This window comes from Macaca thibetana, chromosome 11, assembly GCF_024542745.1.
Source record: "Macaca thibetana thibetana isolate TM-01 chromosome 11, ASM2454274v1, whole genome shotgun sequence".
Classification (NCBI taxonomy): domain Eukaryota; kingdom Metazoa; phylum Chordata; class Mammalia; order Primates; family Cercopithecidae; genus Macaca; species Macaca thibetana.
In genome coordinates, this window is record NC_065588.1 from 102,900,934 (window position 1) to 102,925,199 (window position 24,266).

Genomic DNA, 24,266 nt, shown 5'->3' on the forward strand with positions numbered 1-24,266 from the left:
CCCAGCATCTCTTCTTCCTCATTGTTCCTTTTAAATGAGTCGGTCCAGAAGGAAGGGCTAATTGACTTAAGAGGACATGTGTCAGCACTGCTGGGTAAAGAGGGTTCTGGTGCAATTGGGCAGCACACAATGTCATGCAAAGGGCCCCACGTGTGACCTGAATGCCAGCCCTGGTTCCATGGAGGTGGCATTAAATATGAGAACAAAAGCTTATTGCTTATCTCAGTGTATGTCAGTCTGGGGTCAGCTGGATATGCTGCCTATTTTTCATTTGAGGGTCACATGAGTCAGTCCACTTATTGGCAGGTGAACCTTTCAATCACGTTAAATGTTTGAGAAGCAGGTGGATGGCGTTTTCAGTTTTACTTCTGTGAATATATGTTCATGTCCCGGCGAACAAAGATTTCCACCATGCAGACTGCAGGTATACTGCTCCAAATATTAACCCCATGTAGGCAGGATGTTTGTTCTTAGTACTAAAGCAATATGAGAGGGCCAGAGAACATCATCATTGTTAGCACATCCCTGCTGTTCCTCAGACGCCCATCCCAGCTGACTGCCCAGGGCATCCCCTGAGCCCAATGACCCTGGATCCATTGGTGTCTACAGGCTACCTCCATAATTAGAGAACATGAGGTCAGGAAACGTGAGGGGACACTCCTCCCATCAGGTCTCAGAAAGGTGTTAAGAGCATGCACTCCCATGTTCTCAGTGGGGTGGTGAGGCCCAGGATCCCAAAAGTGACATTGCCTGGGGAGCTGCAGAGAGGCTGCCCCACCAAGAGGGGTCTTTCTGAAAGCCCCAAGCCCCTTCAGATTTCTTAGTATATGCCTTCTGCACTGCTGTCTTGAGGGAACTCTTCATTCAGCTACCCAGTTTAAACTTGAGGTGCCTTTAAACAAATAAAGTTCCCTAAGAGGGTCCTATTAGAGATCTCTTTCCCAATAAGCCCTTTTCAAAAGCAAATGGAATAGTTGAAATGTCTGAACATGTGGACCTTCCCCAGGACTTCTTTCCTGACTTAGCCCAAAGCTTACTCAGGCTGTTACTTCTTCCTTCACAGCTGCCCCCAGCCCACTTTTCCCCTGTTAAGAATTTTAGAGATCATCACTAAAATAATAATTCAGCTTATTGACTGCCTGCTCTAAGCCAGCTCCTGTGTCAGATCCAACACATGCGTGGTCCCATTGAATCTCCACATCAAGCCCATGAGGAAGACACTCTTATCACCCCCACTTTACAGATCAGAAAACTCAGGCTTAGAGAGCTGGTGAACCTAACTCAAGGTCACGCAGCCACTAAGCAATAGAGCTGAACCCAAGTCTGGTCTCACATCTAGTCTCAGCTTCACCACCAGGCCTTAATGCTGCTCATGTATTCATGTGCAGGGGAGACAAAAAAAAAAAAAAGGGAAATGTGGGTGAGTTTCAGAGGTTCCAGGATCTTTCCAAGTGTTTACAGTCATGCTTCCTGTTCTGTTTTTTCCTGTCCCCTGGATGGAACGTCAACAGAAAGCATGGCCCTGCATACCCTAATAGCACTGGGGGTACCTCTGATCATTGTGTCCCCAGGAACTCCCAATGGGCCAGGCACAGAGCAGGTGTCCAGCAAGGTTCATGGAATACCAAAGAGATGAGTGGAAACCCAGAGTGAACCTAGTTCTTAGCTCTGCGAATCTTCCTAGTAGTGTTAGACTCAGTTCTCTTCCCGCCTCAGCACCTTTCATGAGGGAGGAAAATGTGAACCAGACTCATGGGGAAAAATACAATCAGCATTGCTTGCTTAAGGGAACAGGCTCTGAGCCTTTGCTGGAGCACCGTGGAGGTCACTGCTGCCTCTCTCAAGAAAGAACCTCTGTGGCTTTCTCTTCAAGTTTCCTTAGGTACAGGGCAGAATGGTGCCCTTTAAAGCTGTGACCGCATTCTTCTGGGGACATAAATGCTGTGGTTCAGTTCAACCCAGCTAGTCCTTACTGAATGCCTGTCCTAAGTCAGGTACTGTATTAGATGCTGGCCAGAGGGCAGCGAATAAGATGGACACAACCCTTACCAACATGGAGTTTACAGTTAATGGTAAATCAGACCTCAAACATGTATTTACAGATGTGTTGCATCTTACCAAAGAGAACAGTGCCATGTAATGCAGTGCTGTGAAGGGGGAATTGAGGTAGGGTACCAAGCCTCAAGGCAGTCCAGCACATGTGTGTCAACCCTGTACCTCCCAAGCAGACAGCTGGGAAGTCCCTGAACACACATGGAGTTGGACCAAAGGTCATCTTGAGCAGGGCTGGGACAACTGTGTGCAGCACTCTTCTTTCCTCACAGCGAGCTGACAAATCTGCAAACTCTTGCTTGGGGGTGGGGGGTTACCATCACCTCTGTGATACAGATCTCAGCCAGCAATGCTCAGCTTACCTTAGATTTTAAAAGTGCACATTAGTACTTAAGCAAGCTGATTAGAATGAGTTATCATTGTAACTGCACAAGGTCTGTCGGGCATCCCAGCCCCATGTCCAAGTTCCATTGACTGGGATCCCCGAGCTGGGATGCCCAACAGACCATGGTTCAAACCTTGCTCTTACACAGCATGGGGCTGGGATGCCCAAAAGACCTTGATTCAAATCTTGGCTCTAGTGCACTGTGACCTTGGTTTTCATTTCTGTAAAATGGGGCTAATGTGAAAGGATTAAATGAGACTATCTGTGCCACCTGCTTGGTACACAGTCTAGTATTAGCATAGTGAAGTGGTTAGGAGGCAAGCACTTGAGTCAGGCTGTGATTGAATCTTGTCTCTGCAATTCACTAGCTGTGAAAGAACAACCTTTGGATAATTACTCATCTTTCTTTGTCTCTGTTTCTTCACTTGTAAAATGGAGGATAATAATGGTACCTACCTCCTTGGGTTGTTCATCCGTTCAGTCAACAAACATTTGAGCATTCTAGTGCTATGACCCTCTGGTCTCAGAATCTTACTTCTTGTAGCAAGCATCTACTAAGTAAAATAGAGCAAAGTGGCCAGTCCTTTAAAATGAGAGAACAAAAACTGCTCAAGTGAAAATGAAAGAAACGTATGGATCTTGAATTGTGGTTTGATTTATTGATCTCTGCATACAGAAACACAAAAATGTGATGAAAAGAGATGCTTCAAACTAGAGATCACCAGAGCCATGTTTCTATTTTCTAGAGCACTTCATTGATTAAAAAACACTTCCAGATTCAGTTATCTGAATTAAGATGAAGACAGGTTGTAAAGTGGTAGGATTATCTCTCCAATGAGGAAAATGAGCAGCAGAGAGACTGTTGCACTTACTCAACAAGTATCTATTAAGCACCTACTACATGCCACACAGAGAGGCTGCTTAAGCTACCTGCCTGATATAGTTGTGGTCCAGAAACATTTGAATTATCAAATGTGCCCTACCCTGGGCAGAGAGCAAGAGAGCAGCAATGCCTCACCCATTAATTCAAGCAAGAATTTGTTGGGTAACAACTATGTCACAGATAATGCACCAGCTAATAAAGATACCAGACGAAGAACTAGCAGGGAGACACACATGCCCATCCAATTATGCCAGTGCCATTAGTCATATAATAAAGGTAGAAAACCGATACTAAAGTGCTATGTGAGTGCAAAGGAGGGGTGATCAGTTCTGCTGGCAAGGGGCATGGAAGGTTAAAGGGATTTCATACCAGGGCCATTTCAGCTGGGCCATGAGGAACCAAGTAGTGGGAATGGCCTGAAAAAACAGACTAAGGCTATGAAAAAAGTAGGGCTTGCTGGGGGAATGGCAAGTAATATGGGATAGCCACAGTTTAATGTGTTCACAGGCATGGAAGATGATCTTGGAAAGGTAAGTTGGGGCATGTTTTATAAAGTCTTGAATGCTCTGCTAAGACCTTAGAGTTTTATTTATTTAAAGTTTTACTTTATTCAAAGTTTTGTTCCCCTGTTCTTTTAAGACATAGCCCTTGTTAAATACAACTGCAGTGACGCGTGTGGGGTTCTCCTTTGTTTGACAGTATATCAGGAGTTTGACCACCTCTTGGAGGAACAGTCTCCCATCGAGTCCTACATTGAGTGGCTGGATACCATGGTTGACCACTGTGTTGTGAAGGTTGGTAAACCAGCGCTGAGGGGGCAGCCTTGGGTCCTGCAGCCCACCACCACCTACTGTGAACTTGGCTAACACAAAGCCCCATGGTGAGCTGTCTGAACAGGGTTTTGCGGAGAGGCCCCAGGAGGTGAAGGGGGCACAAGGCAGGACTCTTGAGTCTTCCATCCCTGATTCAACCAGGTCAGCATATCTTTTATCTGCGGTATACACTGAGTCTTGGCATAAGATTTCATTTTTTCACAGTATTTTTGCTGCTACAAACAAAACAAAAACCATTGCTCCATAGCAATGACTTTGAAGACCATAAGCCTTCCTGTCATTTTTCTGTATGTATGTATGTATGTATGTATGTATGTATGTATGTATGTATTTATTTATTTTTGAGACAGGGTCTCACTTTGTTGCCCAGGCTGGAGTGCAGTTAGCTCACTGCAGCCTTGACCTCCCCAGGCTCATGTGATCCTCCCACCTCAGCCTCCTGAGTAGCTGGGACTACAGGGGTGTGCCACCATTCCCAGCTAAGTTTTGTATTTTTTGTAGAGATGGAGTTTTGCCATGTTGCCCAGGCTGGTCTCAAACTCCTAGGCTCAAGAGATCATCCGCCCATCTCAGCCTCCCAAAGTGCTGGGATTACAGGCGTGAGCCACTGCAACTGGCCTTATTTTTCAAAGAGACAGTAATAAATGAAAGGTCAAGTTGACCACTATTAAAGCCATTCACTTTCTTGTAGGTGGCTGCCAAGAGACAAGGGTCCTTGAAGAAGGTGGCCCAGCAGTTCCTCTTGATGTGGTCCTGTTTTGGCACGAGGGTGATCCGGGATATGACCCTGCACAGCGCCCCCAGCTTCGGTAAAGCCACCCCAGCCCTCCCCATCTCCAAACACCTTTTTCTCTGGGCTCCGTGCATTGAGTCTACCACAGCCTAACTTGCTGTTTCTGCAACGTCATCACCCTGAAACACATCTGTTCTGGGGAGACATGACATTGTTAGGACTTTCAGGGAGAGAGATGGCGTTACGAGCTAAAGGTGGAGTATCAATCTGAAAATGAGTCGTTTTGCCCACAGATAGTATTATCTGAGCTTAAAGAGGAATAAATTGCAGTGGCTGTGCTCTCCATGCCTAGATGTCCTCAGTGATTGCTGCTTCCACAGCACGATTTCATAGAATCCCGTATTTGTGCACTTCCCAAGACTGAGCATGTGAAGAAACCTCTGAGTTTGAACACTTGCAAATGTCTTGATTGACCATACTCTAGCTGTGGGCAGATGACCTTAAGTTTTATTTAAAATTGTACTCTAGTCTAATCCCTAAAAGAGGTCATTTGCATTGACTTTCCCTTTTGTTTCACTGACCCTTTAAGTCTTCATCACCTCCAGGAGATAGGAGACATCCCCACCTCAAGTCTTCATCTGCTGCTTTCTAGTAAAACACGGCTTGAACTCTCTGCCCAAAGGTACTGATAATAGTCTCTGCGGGCAGCAACCTGATTACTGAATCGGGGTGAATGTTACGCTACATGTAGGACAGTTTTCTACTTTTCACCAGAAAGAAAGGAATATGTACCGAGTCCAGATCATCACTGGCAAAGTGAGATGGGACTTTTGGGCATTATCCAGACATTTGAAATCCCAAAACATTTTGGTTTCAATTTTCTAGGCATTTCAGCAAAGGAGCATTGGTAAATTTTCTGGGTAATTGCTTCAGTTCTCTATTTCGCTTTGCAAGTAAGGGTTGTGGTTTTGTTTCTCATTATCTCCAATTAAGCCAATCAGCTCTGGGTTTTGCTGTGGGTTTAATTTGACACTTTTCCATCTAGCTTTTTATGGTCTTGTCACCATTTTTCAGTTGTGCTATACAACGAAGTAAATATGTGGGAAAACAAAGAAGGCAGTATTTTTTCTAAACAGCCCTGTCCATGAAAGACTGTGTTTACCCACTTGGAGAAGCGTTTTGTTGTGGATTTCTTTAATCTCAGCATTGGAGATTTCTCTGAACCTGCCTGCACCATGGCTACAGATGGAAATTCTCTTTGAGCTGTATATGGAAATGCTCCGCTGACTGCTACCTGGGCAGTGGCATCAGGCACGGCATTTTGATGACTTCCAGTTCAGCACAGTTAGTGTTAGCACATGTTACCTCTAGCTCTGGAGAAATCATTCATGCAGAACTGTTTTCCCTTAAGTGAACTGTTGGAAAATATTTGAGATTTTTTTCATTGCTTCCAAGTCAGAGAATCAACAATATGACACACAAATACACACATATCCACATCCACACAGTGAGCATCCTCTCCATGCTTTATCCTTTATTCTTCAATTTGCTGATTTTTAAACTGACCACGTGTGCTAGCAGGTGCCTTTCATTAGACAGGGAAAGTAATTCCCTTGCAATATTCTTGGAAATGCATCTGTGCTTACTAACAGTCAATGTAAAAAAGAAAGTTTGAACAGGAGAATGATTAGGCTTTATGAATGGGTTGAATTTATTACTAAGAAATATGGTTCTTTGAAATGTGTTTCTTTTTGAACCACACACTATTTTGGGATAGATATACTGGAAACTCAGGCAAATGGCAAAAAAAGATGATCACAAATCACTTAGAAAAGGAAAAAAAGAGATATTAACCCAGTCTCAGTTTTACAGTATTTTTCAACCCTGAGTGGGTTGAAATAATACCTGTCTCCAAGTCCATTTAGCAAACTATCTGAAATGGCGGCCCAGCTCATCTGACTCATTGTTGAGTTTTGCAGCTTGGGGTGACAGGCAAGTTAAAAGAGTTTGCGGCAGACAAAAGCCCAGCTCCCCCTTTCTGCCTGTATATGTCAAAGACCCAGTTGGTGGTTGTGTTTGGGTCATGTGTTCCCTGTATGAAAACAGCTAATTAGGAAAAAGAGCCCTCTGTTCCCTGGTCCCCTCCCCCAGCCACAGGGGCCAGCTCTATATATCTTATAACTCCCACATGGTCCTTGTTGCTGTGAATGGCTACAGGGTTTGTGTGTCAGCGTAACAGGCTGACCATTACAATGATCGTGTGGAATATCACAATGATCCCGTAGGGGACTCTATCACCTCTTCCCAGAACAGCCTCTTTCAAAGGTAGTTGACTCCTTTCTTCTCCTTAATTCCTTTTCACTCTCTTCTCCTTAATTCTTTTTAACTGAAAGAACCTATGCTGTGAACTAAAGTAGCCAGACTTTCTTTCTTTGCTGCAAGCAGTGTTTTTAGCAAAATTAGTGAGCAAAGGTAGGCTATCAGGCAAACTTTTAGTCCTAATGGAACTGAGCAAATCAAAGTTTTGTTTTTAAAAAAACACCATCTTTTTAGTCGACTGATCTGATTTCAGTTCCTAGAGTACCTAGATCTCAAGTCGGTGCTAGCGCCTTTACCCTTTCATTCTGGGTTTTCACCAAATGCCTGCTTAGTTCACTGTTACGAACATCTGGAAGGTAATAATAGTTCCTGGAAGCACTCCAGCATAAGTCAGTTTAAAAAGCAGCCTGGGTGTGGGCACAGCTGATGGCACACTTGCACAACACTTCCATGGTTTCACTTTTTTACACACCTGTTGTCTGACCTAGCATCAAAGCTCACTCACTTGGGCAGGGCCGGGGAGACCATGTGGGCATGTGTCAGGGAGTGGCTCCCAGAACAAGTAGCCACGACCAAGCCTTCCCAACTGCTTCTCTATGCTTAGATGGCCTGGCCTGGCTCCCTTTTAGGCAGAATCTGCTAAATTGCAGGACCTGAATGTTCGCAATGTCATTCAGGTCCCCACCAAGCACTAGGATACAGGAATTGCTTTCCCTGTAGTCAGGAGTGGAAGTAAAAACCCAGAGAAGAGAGGACTTGCGTGTGGACTCAGAGAAGTGGCAGATTGAATTCAACCCACAATCATTCCCATGCTAAAGCTGGAGTTTTTCCTGACATGCTACACTGCCACCACCTCATTTACCTTTCTTTGGGTAAAAGAAAATTAATAATAACAACACAGCAACATTTATTGAGGGCCGGATATACTTTAGACATTACATTTTCTCAATTACTTCTCACACAACCCTGTGAGGTCTGAATTACTGCCCTCAATATGACAGACGAGGAAGCTGAGGTAGAACTTGAAGGATTTGCTTAAGATTGGAGATAAGAATGAAGCAAAGACAAGATAATGACGACTATTATAAGAAATATTTTGGAAGCACATACTGTCATTGAATTATTGCATTAACTCTGCAATGTAGGTAATAATGGATACTTTTCTAAAGACTTGAGAAGGGAGCTTGGAGAATTTCCTTGCACAAGATCAATGCAGCAAATGTCAGAATTCTATTTGAAAATCAAATCTCCCTGACTACAAAGCCCATTCCTTTTTGATTATCACAATTAAGGCAAATACTCTGGGCTCAGATGCATGCCACAATAGAGTTAGAAACATTTGTTTAATCCACATTGATGATATTATTAATATTTTTAAAAAATCTATGGATTAAGATTAAAAATTTTAAAGCTATGAGAGACAAGAATAATTATTAGACTGTCATGAGTAGTAAGAGATGCCAGAAGACAATTGAGTAATATCTTTTAAGTGTTGAGAACAAAGAACTGTCAACTATTATTGAAGAGTGAGGGCAAAATAAAGACATACTCAGTTATACAAAGACAGAATTTGGCACCCACAGATCTTCACTTAAAAAAACAACAAAAAAAACTATTAAAGGATGCATTTCGGCTGGGCACGGTGGCTCACACCTGTAATCCTGGCACTTTGGGAGGTGGATTACCTGAGGTCAGGAGTTTGAGACCAGCCTGGCCAACATGGCAAAACCCGTCTCTACTAAAAATGCAAAATTTAGCTGGGTGTGGTGGCAGGTGCCTATAAACCCAGCTACTTGGGAGGCTGAGGCAGGAGAATCACTTGAACTCAGGCGGGCAGAGGTTGCAGTGAGCCAAGGTTACGCCATTGAACTCCAGCCTGAGCGAGAAGAAAAATAAAGCCATAGCTGAGGTCTAGAATACAAGAAACAACAAAGTTCTAGTTATTGCTGCCGTTGCTGTGTAATAAATTACCCAGGCTTAATGGCTTTAAGACAACCATTTTATTATGCTTATGAATTTTTCAAGTCAGGATCATGTGCCAGCTTGGGGTTCCACATGCAAGTGCCCCAAATGTGAAGTCACTTTGCTTTTATGATCCAGTCTTAGATACAGTGTAACTTCCCTCATACTCCATTGGTCAAAGGCAGTCCCAAGCCTATCATGGCTCAAGGAGGTGCACAGACCCCAGTTCTTAACAGAGAGCACATCAAAGAATTTAGGGACCCTGTTTTAAGATGAGAGAAATGTAAAAATATGTAAACATATTTAATTAACTATTGAATGTAATTTAAAAACTAAAAACTATATATGTGTTTTAAAAAGTTAAAAATAAGTTCTAGGTAAAAATATAACACGGAGTAATGAGAAGAGAATCTTCAAGGAACAGTTGAAGCATGCTAAGGTCTTTGTCTTCTTTAGGAATACTAAGTAACTTTAGGCTTTGTTGGAGAAATTTATAGTTTGGATTTAATAAATGCTTAGCATATATGTTAACAAATTAAGGTATCATCACTAAAAGAATACAATCATGATTATAGAAGAAAATGGAAGAATATGAAAACTTAAGAGATAAAACATTAAATGGAAAAGAAGAATTGAGAAGATAAAAGCAGCATAGAAAATGGATGGTAAATGAAAGCACAAAATAGGATGGTAGAAATAAAGACCAAATGATAATCACAATAAAGGAGTAAGTCTCTTCCTTCAAAAAACATCAGGCATAAATGTTTTTATAGTTAACTAAACTTATAAGAAAGTTATAAAAAATATAAAATCTTTAGTTTATGAAAATAAACATGAAAATAAATATTTCAGAGACTAAAAGAAGAGGCCGGGCGAGGTGGCTCACGCCTATAGTACCAGCACTTTGGGAGGCTGAGGCGGGCAGATCACGAGGTCAGGAGTTCAAGACCAGCCTGACCAACATGGTGAAACCCTGTCTCTACTAAAAATACAAAAATTAGCCAGGCATGGTGGCACGCACTGTAATCCCAGCTACTCGGGAGGCTGAGGCAGGAGAATTGCTTGATCCTAGGAGGCAGAGGTTGCAGTAAGCCAAGATCATGCCACTGCACTCCAGTTTGGGCAACAGAGCAAGACTCCATCTCAAAAAAAAAAAAAAAGAAGAAAATCTGTTTTCAGTGACTGCAAAGCTTAGGACATCCTGGTCCAGCCTAGGATGTCTGATTTCATTGTCCTCAGTGCTGCTTTGCCCACCTCATTTCCTTCAATAAAATGGTTGCCCCCACAAAATAAGGAAATGATTGTATTCTTTTAGTAATGATACCTTAATTGATTAACATATATGCTAAACATTTATTAAATCCAAACTATGAATTTCTCCAACGAAGTCAAAAGTTACTTAGTATTCCTAAAAAAGACAAAGACCTTAGCATGCTTTAACTGTTCCTTGAAGATTCTCTTCTCATTACTCCGTGTTATATTTTTACCTAGAACTTATTTTTAACTTTTTAAAACAAATATACAAATTAGTTTTTGGTTTTTAAATTACATTCAAAATAAAGAAATATACAACTCATTTTACAAAGCTAACATAATCTCAATATCAAAATCTGGCAAGAAAAGCAGAGGAAAAGAAAATTATGACTCAACCACACTTTTTTTTTTTTGAGACAAAGTCTCACTCTGTTATCTAGGTTGGAGTGCAGTGGTGAAATGTAGGCTCACTGCAACCTCCCCCTCCCAGGTTCAAGCGATTCTCATGCCTCAGCCTCCTGAGCAGCTGGGATTACAGGCGTGTACTACCATGCCCAGCTAATTTTTGTATTTTTAGTAGAGATGGGGTTTCACCATGTTGGCCAGGCTGGTCAGGAACTCCTGACCTCAAGTGATCCACCCACCTTGGCCTCCCAAAGTGCTGGTATTACAAGTGTGAGTCACCATACCCGCCTACACATATTTTTTTCATAGGTGAAAAAAATTCTAAGTAAAACACTAGCAGATCAAAGTTAGTGGCAAAATTTTTAAAATCAGTATTAGACTATGCCAAAAATCCTAAAAGGAAAAATTACTAATTAACATACTATATTAATAAAAAGAGAAGAATCATATAATCATCATTATAGATACAGAGAAAAAAAGCATTTAATATATTCAGCTCTCAAGTATGGTTTTAAAAAAACCTTTTAGCAAACTAGGAATAGAAGGGAATTTAATATCTTAAAGGGCATCTAGAATTCTGCAGCAAACATCACACTGAATGGCGAAATGTTAGAAAATTTCCCATTGCTATCATGAAAAGACAGGAATGCCTTCTAATATGATGTCTGATAAATATGTACTGGAGGTCCTAGCCAATGCCTTAAAAAAAGAAAATGAAACACAAGAATTAGAAAGGAAAACACAAAATTGTCTTTATTTATAGATGTCATGATTGCTGGCAAAAAAGAATCCACAAACTAATAGAACCAATAAGAATTCAGTCAAGTTACTGAAAGTAGTTTTTTTTTTTTTTTTTTGGAGACAGAGTCTTGCCCTGTCGCCCAGGCTGGAGTGCAATGGCATGACCTCAGCTCACTGCAACCTCTGCCTCCTGGGTTCAAGCGATTCTCCTGCCTCAGCTTCCCAAGTAGCTGGGATTACAGGCATGCGCCACCACAGCCGGCTAATTTTTTGTATCTTTTCACCGTGTTGGCCAGGCTGGTCTCAAACTCCTGACCTCATGATCTGCCCGCTGTGGCCTCCCAAAGTGCTGGGATTACAGGCGTGAGCCACCACGCCTGGCCCTGAATTCAGTTTTTATAAAATCATTGGCATTCTTAATTTCACTATATAACTTAAATATAACTTAAAACACACACACACAAAATTCATAATAGCAATAGAAACTAAAAGGTACCTGGAAATAATTCTAACAAAAATTGGTGGTGTTCATTTTACACTGGTGTTCACTTTAGAATTCTCTGTATTTGTCTATGATGGATATTTTTCATAAGAAATGAAATGCTTTGATTCTACCAAATGCAATTAACTATATTACCATATAACAATAACAAAATAAAATCTCCTTTTGTCTCTATCCTAATGCCTTTTTCTGTAACAGGCTCTGCTGCTCCCTAGCTCTGTGACTTTAAGCAAGTTATTCAAGCCCTCTGAGCCTTCATTTCCTCATGTATTAACTGAAGATAATACCTTCTTTGCAGTGTTGTTGACAAGTTAAAAGAGCTTACTTAGCGCGGTGCATATGGAAGTAGTCAATGCTTATCTACTTGATTCATTCATCTAACACATATCCATTGAGTCTCTGTTGTGTGCCTGGCACTGTCGTGGTCACTGGGTATAAAGCATTGGTCAAGACAGAAAAATCCCTGCAAGATGGAGCTTACAATCTAGTGGAGGAGGCATGCAATAATAATTAATTAAATACAGGATATAGTATTTAACTTAGATGGTGAGAAATGCTAAGGAGATAGATAAAGCGGGATGTTCGCTATAACTGCCTCTCCCCTCTTGTTTTTGATGTCTGTCTCTCTCATCAGTCTTTCTGTATTTCCTTTTCATTTTTCCTGTCTTCATCGATTTGCACTATCCTCATTGCTGTGACACCCTGGCACTGAACTGTTTACTGCCCAATAATCTTAATGATTAATTTCTGCTTACTAAGAAGACTTAGCTTCTGTGGAGTCTGAGACTGAGCTTTATGGCTCCTTTGTAGTCAGAGCGTTTAGCACAATGGTTAGCAAGTAGCAGTAGCTCTACAAACTCTTGTTGTTTCAAGGATTAAAATTTACAATGGAAAATTAACAGACTAACCGGTAACTGATCAGAGGCATTAATGAAGACAGCTTGAAGCCCCATGTCAAATCCGCACTTTCCCTAAAGTACTGGCTTCCAAGTTCAGCTCTGATGTTTTCTAAGAGTAATCTTAGGCAAGTTTCTTCACCTCATCAGATCTTTGTCTCCTTGTCTTATAAAACAGGAGGATGGAATAAAATGAAAATGTTTGTTCATCCTAAAACGACTAGCTTGGATTTTTATCATCTAAGCTTTCCATGTTAATTCATTATTTCATAGTACATTTCTCTCTTTCTATCCATGTTGACTTCAGATCAACATCCCAGCAAATAATTTCTTCATTTTGGAGACCCTTTCCTTATTTGATGCTATCTTTTGACTTCTTTGACTCTATGAACACAACAGTCGTGTCATGGGATCTTAGAACATAGTAGCAAAAGGGACCTTAGCGATAATAACAATAGTTACCAATTATTAAGCATCTAATAGATACTTTCCCTCATTTTAGTACTTCTATAATGTACATTTTACTGTCCTTTTAGAGAGCTGTAGTGCATAATGATTGAAGAGCAACTTCAGAGTCAAGACAGTCCAGGGTTCAAGTCTTGGTTCGGCCACTTAATGACTGTGTGACATTAGACAGCTACTTTAACTCCCTAAGCCTCACTTTCCTCCTTTGTAAAAGGAAAGTGTAACTTACCTCACATGGTTGTGATGAGGATTCAATGCCAAAGTAAATCTCCGGTGGTTTACACAGTGGCTGCCACAGAGTCAGCAGTCAATAAATGTCGGATTTTGTTTTCAGTATTTATAAGCATTAGGGAGGGTAAAGTAACTCATCTAAAGCCTCAGATACTAAGTGGCAGAGCTAGGATCTCAACCTGGGCAGTTTAATCCACAGCCCGTATAATTACCCACACGGTGCTGTTCCTCCTCAGTGGCTCACAGGATCCCATTTCAGGGAAACTGATGGAAAGTTTAGTGTTAGAGACCGCATCTCACAATGACTGAGCAGAACCTGGACTTTGCTGAATTCCAAATGGGGTTGAAAAACCGACATAGTACTGGAGATGGAAGAAGGATGTGAAGGAGGTGCAGGACAGTGGACCTTGGCCTTGAGCTCTGTGGGAACAAGGACAGGAGTTTGTGGCAGGTTCTAGAGACAGAGGGTCATGTTTATGACCTGCTGGGCATCTAGTGGCCTTACAGTTAAGCCAGGGATTTTCCTCTCTAGCCTTTCTAGACCAAAAGAATTAACTGATCCAAGATGAAGGGTGTGGATGTATACAGAAGCCAGGTGCAGTTAAGGAGAAAATAAATAAATTTCACCAAGGAGTGCTCCAAAAGCCCCCAACTAGCCTCCACCACCTTATTTCTGAGACTTGGAGAGACCTAGTTCCCAACTCAAGTGGCCCCTCTAGGGGCCAAGTCACTTATGCCATCTCGGCCTTATTTTCCCATCTGTGCTATGAAGATATTGAACTAAATGACTTATAGGGGAATGGGAACAGATTATGGAGCCAGACCAAACTGAGGCAAATCCCTACTTGATCACTAATGAAGAGACTCATTTCCTCATTGGTAAGGGAGGATAATACCACCTACGTTACAGTTTGTTGTAAGAAAGAAACATACGTTCAGTGCTTAGCAGAGTTTTTGGGACAGAGTAAACGCTCAATAAACAGTAGATATGATGATGATAATAATGGTGGTGGTAATGATCATGATGAAGATAGAATGACAAAAAAAATAATGCCAGAGTGTCTCATAAAGTCTCTAAAAGGCCGGGCGCGGTGGCTCATGCTTGTAATCCCAGCACTTTGGGAGGCCGAGGTAGGTGGATCACCTGAGGTCAGGAGTTTTAGACCAGCCTGGCCAACATGGCGAAACCCACCTCTACTAAAAATACAAAACTTAGCCAGGTGTGGTGGTCCGTGCCTATCATCACAGCTACTAGGGAGGCTGAGGCAGGAAAATTGCTTGAACCCGGGAGGCAGAGGCTGCAGTGAGTCAAGATAGTGCCAATGCACTCCAGCCCAGGCAAGGGAGTGAAACTCCATCTCAAAAAAAAAAAAAAAAAAAAAAAAAAAAAGTCTCTAAAAAAGCAAGCTAGAAGGAAATGGGAAAAAAACAAGCAGTATACTGGTCAGCTTGGAGAGAGGTGAAAAGTTTTGGACATTTAAAGGGACTGCAGGATATCCACATGGAGATGTCCTATTGGGACCTGGAAACATGGGATGGGAGATAAAGGCTTGGCCCTCTCTCTCTGACCCTGGATCCATGAGGCCTTGATTACAGTAGACATTAATTGAGCTCCTACCGTAGGTGCACCATTCCACTGTGCACCATAGCAGCATGACATGCAAAAAAAAAGCTGGTTTTGAAATAATGTATTATCTATTAATCGTGTCATCTTGCATAAGTGCTTGGCCTACAAAATAGGAATAAAAATACCCACCTTACAACATGGTTGTAGTTATTAAATTAGAGAAGATAAGACTTTGAGCACAGAGACTGGCATATAGGAAAGTCTTTAGAAATGACTGTTCACATTCCCTTTTACAAAATAATCTACTCTAAATTGAAAAATGAAGACTGCCACCTGAAAAGACCAACTATCTTCAATGAATTACCTTTTCTAAGAACCATGTGCTAAATGAGGTCTTGAAAACATTTAGGGAAATAAGTAAATAGCTTGTTGCAGATTTAAATTTTCAAATTTGCTCCTAGAATTATGTCAGGTACATTGGTAGACAGCAATAGAAGGCAAAGTCCCCACCACGGGCATACTTAAAGTCCAGTTGGAGGAATAATACGCTGATGGAAGAGATAAAAGTGAGAGACGCTGTGTTAATAAATGCTGAACAGAGTGAGGGGTGCTCAATGAGGATGAGGCCAGTAGGTATGTGAGAGCTCAGAGGTGGCTCGGTGGGTGCCATTTTTGATGGTGTCATACTAATATAACTTTAGCAAGGAAAAGATTCACTTGCCACAAAGTGTTAATGACACTTACCTTGCCAAGCACTAGGCTAAGCTGAGGATACAGCTGAGAAATGCAACCTCTGACCATGACGAGATCATAAGTGAGTGGAAAATTAGACTCTTGAGCAGACCATTTAGAACACTGTGTAACTTGTGCAGCTGACCAGACAGAGGGGGCCTACATGAGACAGCACTACTTACTTTCTGTTTGATCCTTTTTTTCACCAGGGTCTTTTCACCTAATTCACTTAATGTTTGATGACTACGTGCTCTACCTGTTAGAATCTCTGCACTGTCAGGAGCGGGCCAATGAGCTCATGCGAGCCATGAAGGGAGAGGGAAGCACTGGTAAGCCAGCATTTTCCTGGGAATTGCACCACTTAGTAATGTTATTTGTATCCTTACTTCTGTGCTTTATGTTTCTTTAACTCTGTATCTCAAAGAATTTAGTTATGGTAAACAGGTCAAGTGGTATCAAACCAATCGTGTCTTTTTCCTCTTTAAAGTGGGCATGTGGGCTGGGCATGGTGGCTCATACCTGCAATCCCAGCACTTTGGGAGGCCAAGGCGGGCAGCTTTCTTAAGGCCAGAGTTCGAGACTAGCCTGGTCAATATGGCAAAACCCCATCTCCACTAAAAATACAAAAAATTAGCTGGGTGTGGTGGTACACACCTGTAGTCCCAGCTGCTCAGGAGGCTGAGGCACAAGAATCACTTGAACCCAGGAGGCGGAGGTTGCAGTGAGCCCAGATTGTGCCACCGCACTCCAGAGTGGGTGACAGAGCAAGACTCCATCTCAAAATAAGTACATAAATAAACAAACAAATTAAATAAAGTGGGCATGTGTATATATGCAAATTGCCTTGAGTGCCATGATGGTGATGGGAAACCACGGAAAGTTTTAAGCAAGAGTGACATCACACAGATTAGAAGAATATTTCACTTTTTAAAGTATCTTAGAGACACCTGCCTTTACATTTGGTTCTAAAAACTTCCCCTGTGTCTATCCACAGCAGAAGTCCGAGAAGAGATCATCTTGACAGAGGCTGCAGAGGCTACGGCGCCAACCCCTTCACCAGTGCCATCGTTTTCTCCAGCAAAATCTGCCCCATCTGTGGAAGTGCCACCTCCCTCTTCCCCTGGTAGCAATCCATCCCCTGAGTACACTGGCCTCAGCACTACAGGTAATGGGAAGTCCCTCAAAAACTTTGGGGAGTGAATGTTTGAAGAAAGGGCTTTCTGCCAGCCTGGGCAACATAGTGAGACTTCATTTCCACAAAAAACTAAAAATTAGCCAGGCATCTTGGCTCACACCTATAGTCCCAGCTACTTGGGAGGCTGAGGTAGGAGGATCGCTTGAGCCCAGTAGGTTGAAGCTGCTAAGAGCCATGATCGCACCACTGCATTCTGGCTTCAGTGATAGAGTGAGACCCTGTCTAAAAAAAAGAAAAAAAGAGCTTTCTGGAAAAAACATTCTTCCCCCACAATCTCCAAAAGATAATGCCAAAACCTAGGTATCTCCTGGATTTGTGAATGACGTACAGGTACTCATTTATTCATTGGTACACATTCTGTATGCTGCTGTTTTCAAGTTGGCAAATTAAGCACATGATACAATCCAAAAACTAAGCCAGAAATGATTATAATGCTATATAACATAAATACACAAACATTCTTGAAAACAAGAAAGGGAACTCTCTGAATCAAAAACTGAGCTGCTTTCTTTTTCTCTGGAAAGGGAGGCAGACAGGAAACCTTACACTAAACTATGGCAACCACAAGCAGGCAGGGGCTGGGAATGTGAGTGAGTCTTGAGCTAAGCTAGAGTTGCCGGGCACATGGCATGAGGCTGATGCTACCGCCCACACAGTCCAAGATGTGCACAGGAGTCTCCTAAGATTAATTTACAACTAAGAATTACCCAAGCTTGGATACACACCCAAAAGAAGGCAGAGATCCAAACAGATGTTTGTACATCAGTGTTCCTAATAGCATTTCTCACAATAGCCAAAAGGCAGAAACTACCGAAGCATCTATTGATGGATGATGGATAAAGAAAATGTGGTGTATATATATAAATGGAATATTACTGAACCTTGGAAAGGAATGAAATTCTGACTCATGCTACAACTCAGATGAACCTTGAAGGCAGTATGCTTAATGAAATAAGCCAGACACAGAAGGACAAATACATGATTCCATTTATATGAGGTACCTAGAAGAGTCAAAGTCACAGACACAGTGAATGGAATGGTGGATGTCAGGGGCTGGAGGGAGGGGAAATGAGGAGTTAGTGTTTAATAGGTACAAAGGTTCAGTATGTGATGATGAAAAAGCTCTGGAGATGGATGGTGGTGATGGTTGCACAACATGGTGAATATACTTAATGCCATTGAACTGTACACTTGAAAATGGTTAATATTGGGCATGTTGGCTCATACCTGTAATCCCAGCACTTTGGGAGGTCGAGGCGGGTGGATCATGAGGTCAGGAGTTTGAGACCAGCCTGACCAACATGGTGAAACCCTGTCTCTACTAAAAATACAAAAATTAGCCAGGTGTGGTGGTTGGCGCCTGTAATCCCAGCTACTCAGGAGGCTGAGGCAGGAGACTCGCTTGAACCCAGGAGGTGGAAGCTGCAGTGAGCTGAGATCACTGCAGTGAGCTGAGATCACTCCACTGCACTCCAGCCTGGTAAACAGAGCAAGACTCCATCTCAGGAAAAAAAGGGGTTAATATGGATATATGTTACCACAATTAAAAGTCACCCAAGCATCTGTGGAAGCCCAGTTCCATGAAGGAGGAACAACAAACTTAAAAACACAGAGAGTCTATATCCAAAGGAATAAAGTTAATGGGACAACCTGAAAAGTATTGTTAAGATGAGAACTAAAAATAAATCAGTCAGGCACGGTGGCTCACCCTGTAATCCCAACACTTCGGGAGGCCAAGGTGGAAGGATTTAAAGCCAAGAGTTCGAGACTAGCCTGGCCAATATATTGAGACCCCATCTCTACATAAACTTTTTTAAAAAGTTAGCTGGGCATGGTGGTGTGCACCTGTGGTCCCAGCTACTTAGGAGGCTGAGATGGGAGGATCATTTGATCCTAAGAGTTCGAGGCTGCAGTGAGCTATGATCAGGCCACTGTACTCCAGCCTGGGTGATAGCTTGTTTTAAAAAAAAAAAAAAGAAGAAGAAGAAGAAAGAAAGGAAAGAAAGAAGAAAAAGAAATCATACCCATGAGAGTCAATATCTTCAAAAGGAAATCTATAATTGTTGAAATAATAATTTCAATAGATAGGTTGAATATTAGAAAATTAGATCTAACTGAAAGAGATCAGTAAACCGAAAGACTGAGCTGAGGAATTCTCTGATAATGTGGCAAAAGAAATACTAAGTATAAAAGTGATGTTGAGAAAAAGGACTGATAAAGTCAGAAATGGCAATATTCATTTAATAAGTGTCCAGAGAAAGAATAGAGAGAAAGTGAAGGTTATAATAGCTGACAGTTTTATAAAATGGAATAAAGACAAGGCTTTTTAGACCAAAAGCTCTCATTGAACATGTGCTGAATAAATGGAAAAATTAAAAAAAAAAATCACCTCTAAGCCCACTGAAGAAAATCAAAGATGAAAGAAATCTTATTAGCTTCCCCAAAGAAAATGCATAGATAACCTCCAAAGGAGAGAAAACCAGACTGATAACAGACTTCTTATCTGCAACATTAGATTCAATATCTGAAACCATACTTTTGAAGTGTAAAGAAAAAAACTGCATTGAAAACTTTGGATCCAGAATCCTATATATGTTTATTCATTTATATATGTACACACATGTATTTTTTTCCCCCTGTGAGGACATTTTATGTGTCAAGTCCTGTGCTGGGAAATAAATAGATTAATATGCCAAGGTCTTGCTACCAAGAGGGAACACAAGGATAAAGAAAAGTACAGAGACAACTGTTATGGAAGGAAGAATGTGGTATATGCAATAAGTGAGATATAAACTAATGCTATGAGGTTCCTAAGGAAGGAGAGATTCTTTGTGGCTGGAAGTATCAGGGAAGACCTCACAAAGATTCCAAGCTTTGTGGAGTGGAGGGCTTGGTCAGGCTGTGATAATTAATTCATTATCTTTCCATCCAAACCTGCTCTACTACCCTCCTGTTACCCAGGCAACAAATATGGGCATCAGCTTCAAATCTTTCCTCTCCCTAAACTCCTGTATTAGTTGGGGTAGGCTAAGCTGGTGTGACAAATAGATCCAAACACAGGTGGAGTTAACAAAACAGAAATCTATTTCATGCTTGAAGGCAGTACTGCTAGGGTATTCAGTCATAAAGGAGGCTCTCTGTAATGTAGCCATTTGGAAACACGTGCTCCTTCAATATTATGCTCCATCATACCCCAGGGCAGTGTTTCCCAAACTATGATCCAAAGACCAGCAGTATCAGTATCTCTTGGAAACTTATTAGAAATGCTCATATCTAGTCCCGCTGCAGACCCAGTGAATCAGAAACTCTAGAAGCACGGCCCAGGAATGTTGTTCAACAAACTTCCAGGTGATTCTGATGCTCACTAGGTTAATGACCACAGCCTGAGGGCTTTGTCAAGTCTGCAACCAGCCGGCAGAAATGGAAAAAGGGCATGGAGGATGAAAACCTACTCTCTTAAAAGCCCTGGCCTGAAGGTAGCACACGTCACTCCCACTTATATTCCATCAGCGAGGACTTAGTCACGTGGCCTCATGTAACTGCAAGAGAGGCTGGGAAATGTAGAATAGCATGTACCCAGGCAGGGAAGGGGGAACAGCTGTAGGGGCGACAGCAGGCATTCTCCATCACATTTCCCAAGTCCAGTTGTTCTAATACTAATCTAGATTGATCTGTTCCTTCCCATCCTACTTGTGCCTCTGGTTCAGGCCACCCCCACCTCTCACGGACATCCACAGTGACTCTCAAGCTGATACCCTACCTCCAGACTCCACTCTGTCCTCTCTCATTCTACCCACTAAGTCTCGTTTTCATGAAGCTTGTGCCTCCTCAAAGTGCTAGGGCAAAGAACCCACTGCCTCACTCTAAAAGCCTTAAAGAGCTCTCTTTCTCCAAATCACTTCTCACACTGTTCCTTCTTCTTGGGCTAGCCTCTTTCCACCCTCTGCCTGATAAAATTCTACTCATCTCCTTTGATGTTTCCCTCACCCTCCAAGTTAGACTCTTCCTCCAGACCCTCACAGCATGGACTTAATTATATCCTAATTCTATTTAGGACTGTTTCCAGAATAGACTCAGAACTAAAGTGTTTGTTGTTGTTGTTGTTGTTGTTGTTTTGTGGGGGGCCAAATAAATAGGGTCAGATTGCTCCATTCAGGATGTCTTTTATCATTCTATCACGTATCTACCCATTTATCCAAAAAATATTTCTCAGGTGGCTTGGATGTGCTAAACACTTTCAGATAGGTGCAGATACAATGGTGAACAATAGAAGTGTGGTCCCTGCCCCCTGGGGGTTTATGTTTAGAGGTTAAGGTTCTTGATGAACAAACTGACAGTAACAATATAGTGTAAGGAGTGCTAGGTTGGAAGAAGGGTCAGAGTATTATGGGAGCATGAAGGAGAGGGGAGAAAAGGTATTCCAAGTAGAGGCAAGAGAGAGCATGTTACTTTCAGGAAACTTAAAAGTATATATCCTGGAGACTTTTGATTAATTCCTTCCCCAGAGTTTCCTCTCTGTGGAACTACACCTACTTAGAGAGGGATTGAGTAGATGCTTAACAAACTAGAAGGACTTGCTGTCTTGTGTACTAGCCCATAAACTCAGTGGCCCTCTGTCAGGGACAGCTAAGGAAATTGGATTCTTCAAAGTATTGAAAAGTTGGGTTGTTGATAAATGGCATTAGATCAAGCTTTGATTTCACTTTGGGTACACAGCTAGAGAGCCCTCTTCTGTGGAAATTTAGATGTGAGATCACCACATTTGTTTATATAGATGCGCCTCAAACTGTATTTTGTTTTCTGCTTTGAGGAGGAAGAAAGTGATCAGGCTCCCACCTCCCTCCCATTTTCTTTCCATAGTGGGTTGTTGTAGTTCCTGCTTAGAAGGCTCAGAAAAAGTAAGTGTAGTGAAAAGAATGACTTTGTTCACTGAACATTAAAAGGAAAGAGAATTCAAGTACCGTTCACAGCTCTTCATGCAGGTCTGAGGAGTTCTTCAAAGACTGGGATTATTGGGCAACCATCCCCAGTCTCCTTTCTCCCTAAAGAAAGAGCCGTTTACCCAAATATCCCTGTGACCACCAGGGAGACACACATGAGTCTGCTAGTGATAACATCCTTACTTCTGAAATAAACAGGGAAATTATACAAATAATACAGTTCTGCATTGTGAAGCAGAAACCATTTGGATGAAACATTTCTCAAAGTGTATCAACATTTCAAATAAGGAGACACACTCTAAGGGAATAAGGGATGGGAGAGAAGAGTGTGAAGGAAACATGTCTAGGATCTTCTCATAGTTCTCATCCAGCTAGTGAGTGTGCCTGGCTTTCTTCGAAGCAATGTGGAGGCCTCAAAGTATGGCAGGTGTGATAGACAAGGCCACAGGAATATCATAAATGTCTTCAGATATTTCTGTGCAATGTGTTCAAGAGCCATAAAAGTAGCTTCTTAGAAATACAAATGTGAAACAGGTTCTCTTCAGATGATTTCAAGCTTTGAAGATTTTGGCACATTCCAGCTTTGTTCTCAGATATCTCCAGGGGGCATTAAAAATGTCATCCTATATAAGACTATGTATGATATTTTTCTCAAGTACCACTTTTGAAATACTCCATTGCTAAATTATACTGGATCTGGGCATGTAATGTAGGTCATGGTCTTGGAGAAAAGAAACCTAATTTCCTAACAACATGTATGATTGTATAGGCACATTATATTATAAAGCACAAATTATTTACCCATGACAGAAAGCTAAATATTAGGAAATCTATTATGGTAGGCTTCTTACATTTGGAATTTGTGCAAATTTTCATTGAACAATAGTGTAAATTGTAAAAAAATTATGTAAATCTTGTAAAATGTATTTGCCATGTTTCTTTTTTTAAAAAAAGTCAACTCAGCACATGGTTTTCATGCCCAGTTAATTTTTATTTCTATTTAAAAATTATCGCTTGATTTATATCCCATCTACTTTCCAAAAAGTTTTGAAGCAGTTTATAATAAATAGAGGAAAATCAATTTCATAAAAAGGACCAAAACCAGGAAGAAAGAAATAAAGGTGAGGAAAATTAAATGAAACAAATGTTAGCTTTAAAATTTTATTAAAATCTTATTAATACGTGAAATGTTATGTGACCCAGTTATTTTGTTGGGTTTCCAGCTTATCGCTGATCAGACAATGTAAATATTACCAGGTTTGACTTGTTGAGAATTAAGGCCAATCAAGTACCTGGGACTCTTTCACAAACAAATGTCCCACTTTGGATGGACACTTCTCCATTTTTCCGCTGTGAAAAAGGAACGGTATCATGTGTGCTTGGTGGCACAAAGCTAAAATTAATTCATTGCGCATAACCTTTTGGCATCCTCTGATACAAGGACTAGGGAACACAAGGTAGTACAGATAATGAGTTATGACTCACTAGGAAAACAGTCACTCTGCTTATCTGTATCTACGTCTAGTTCCATATCCATGTTTCTAAATATATTTTACTAAGATTGTACTTATTAATTGATTTTTTTAATGGGCAAAGAAAGGGAAATGAAATAAATTTCGGCTACCTAAAATTAAACCTGATATATGGCCAATTTTGGTTGGGTTTACGGCAATGTCATGATAAGAGGCTGGTTAAAGGATTCCATTCCAACAGATTTCCGCAAGGTAAAATCTAGCCTGTCTGTTCACTTTCTCCCCCAAATTTGTAGGCTTGCTACCCTCCCTCATGACCTGGCAAAGTTTAGAAACCTTAACTTTCTTTAAGGAAAACTGGCTCCTTTCCTCCTCGGAAGCATGGCAGACAGTGCCAAACTGATCAGTCTATTTAACATGACATTGGGCTGCAATTCTTTCATGTCATCTAAAGAAAAACGTTAAGCTCCTACCCTGTCCCATCAGGCCACCAAAGGGTTCTAAAACCTCATTTATGATGTCATTTTAAGTATTCCCTCCTTCAGCAATGACAATAAAAGTTAACTATTAAACTCATGTTTTCAACTTCCCACCATGGGTTCCCTGCAACACAAAACCAGCAAATTAAATCACTGAGATACTAGGATACTTAATGAAATAAAAGCGAATTCCTCATAAATGGCCCTAACTGTAGAACAT

General features: G+C 41.4%; 1 protein-coding gene across 7 annotated transcripts in view; it reads left to right on the forward strand.

Moving 5' to 3' along the window:
• The window catches only part of RFX4 (regulatory factor X4), a 178,058-nt gene that overhangs the window by 132,650 nt on the left and 21,142 nt on the right, over positions 1-24,266 (forward strand). For 6 of the 7 annotated variants that reach the window (XM_050748635.1, XM_050748632.1, XM_050748634.1 and 3 more), the window contains 4 exons: positions 4,020-4,114; positions 4,845-4,962; positions 16,170-16,289; positions 16,955-17,125. In XM_050748635.1, the coding sequence (XP_050604592.1) occupies positions 4,020-4,114; positions 4,845-4,962; positions 16,170-16,289; positions 16,955-17,125 (504 nt within the window). The remainder of the gene's footprint in view (positions 1-4,019; positions 4,115-4,844; positions 4,963-16,169; positions 16,290-16,954; positions 17,126-24,266) is intronic. The other variant, XM_050748633.1, reaches the window with a different exon arrangement.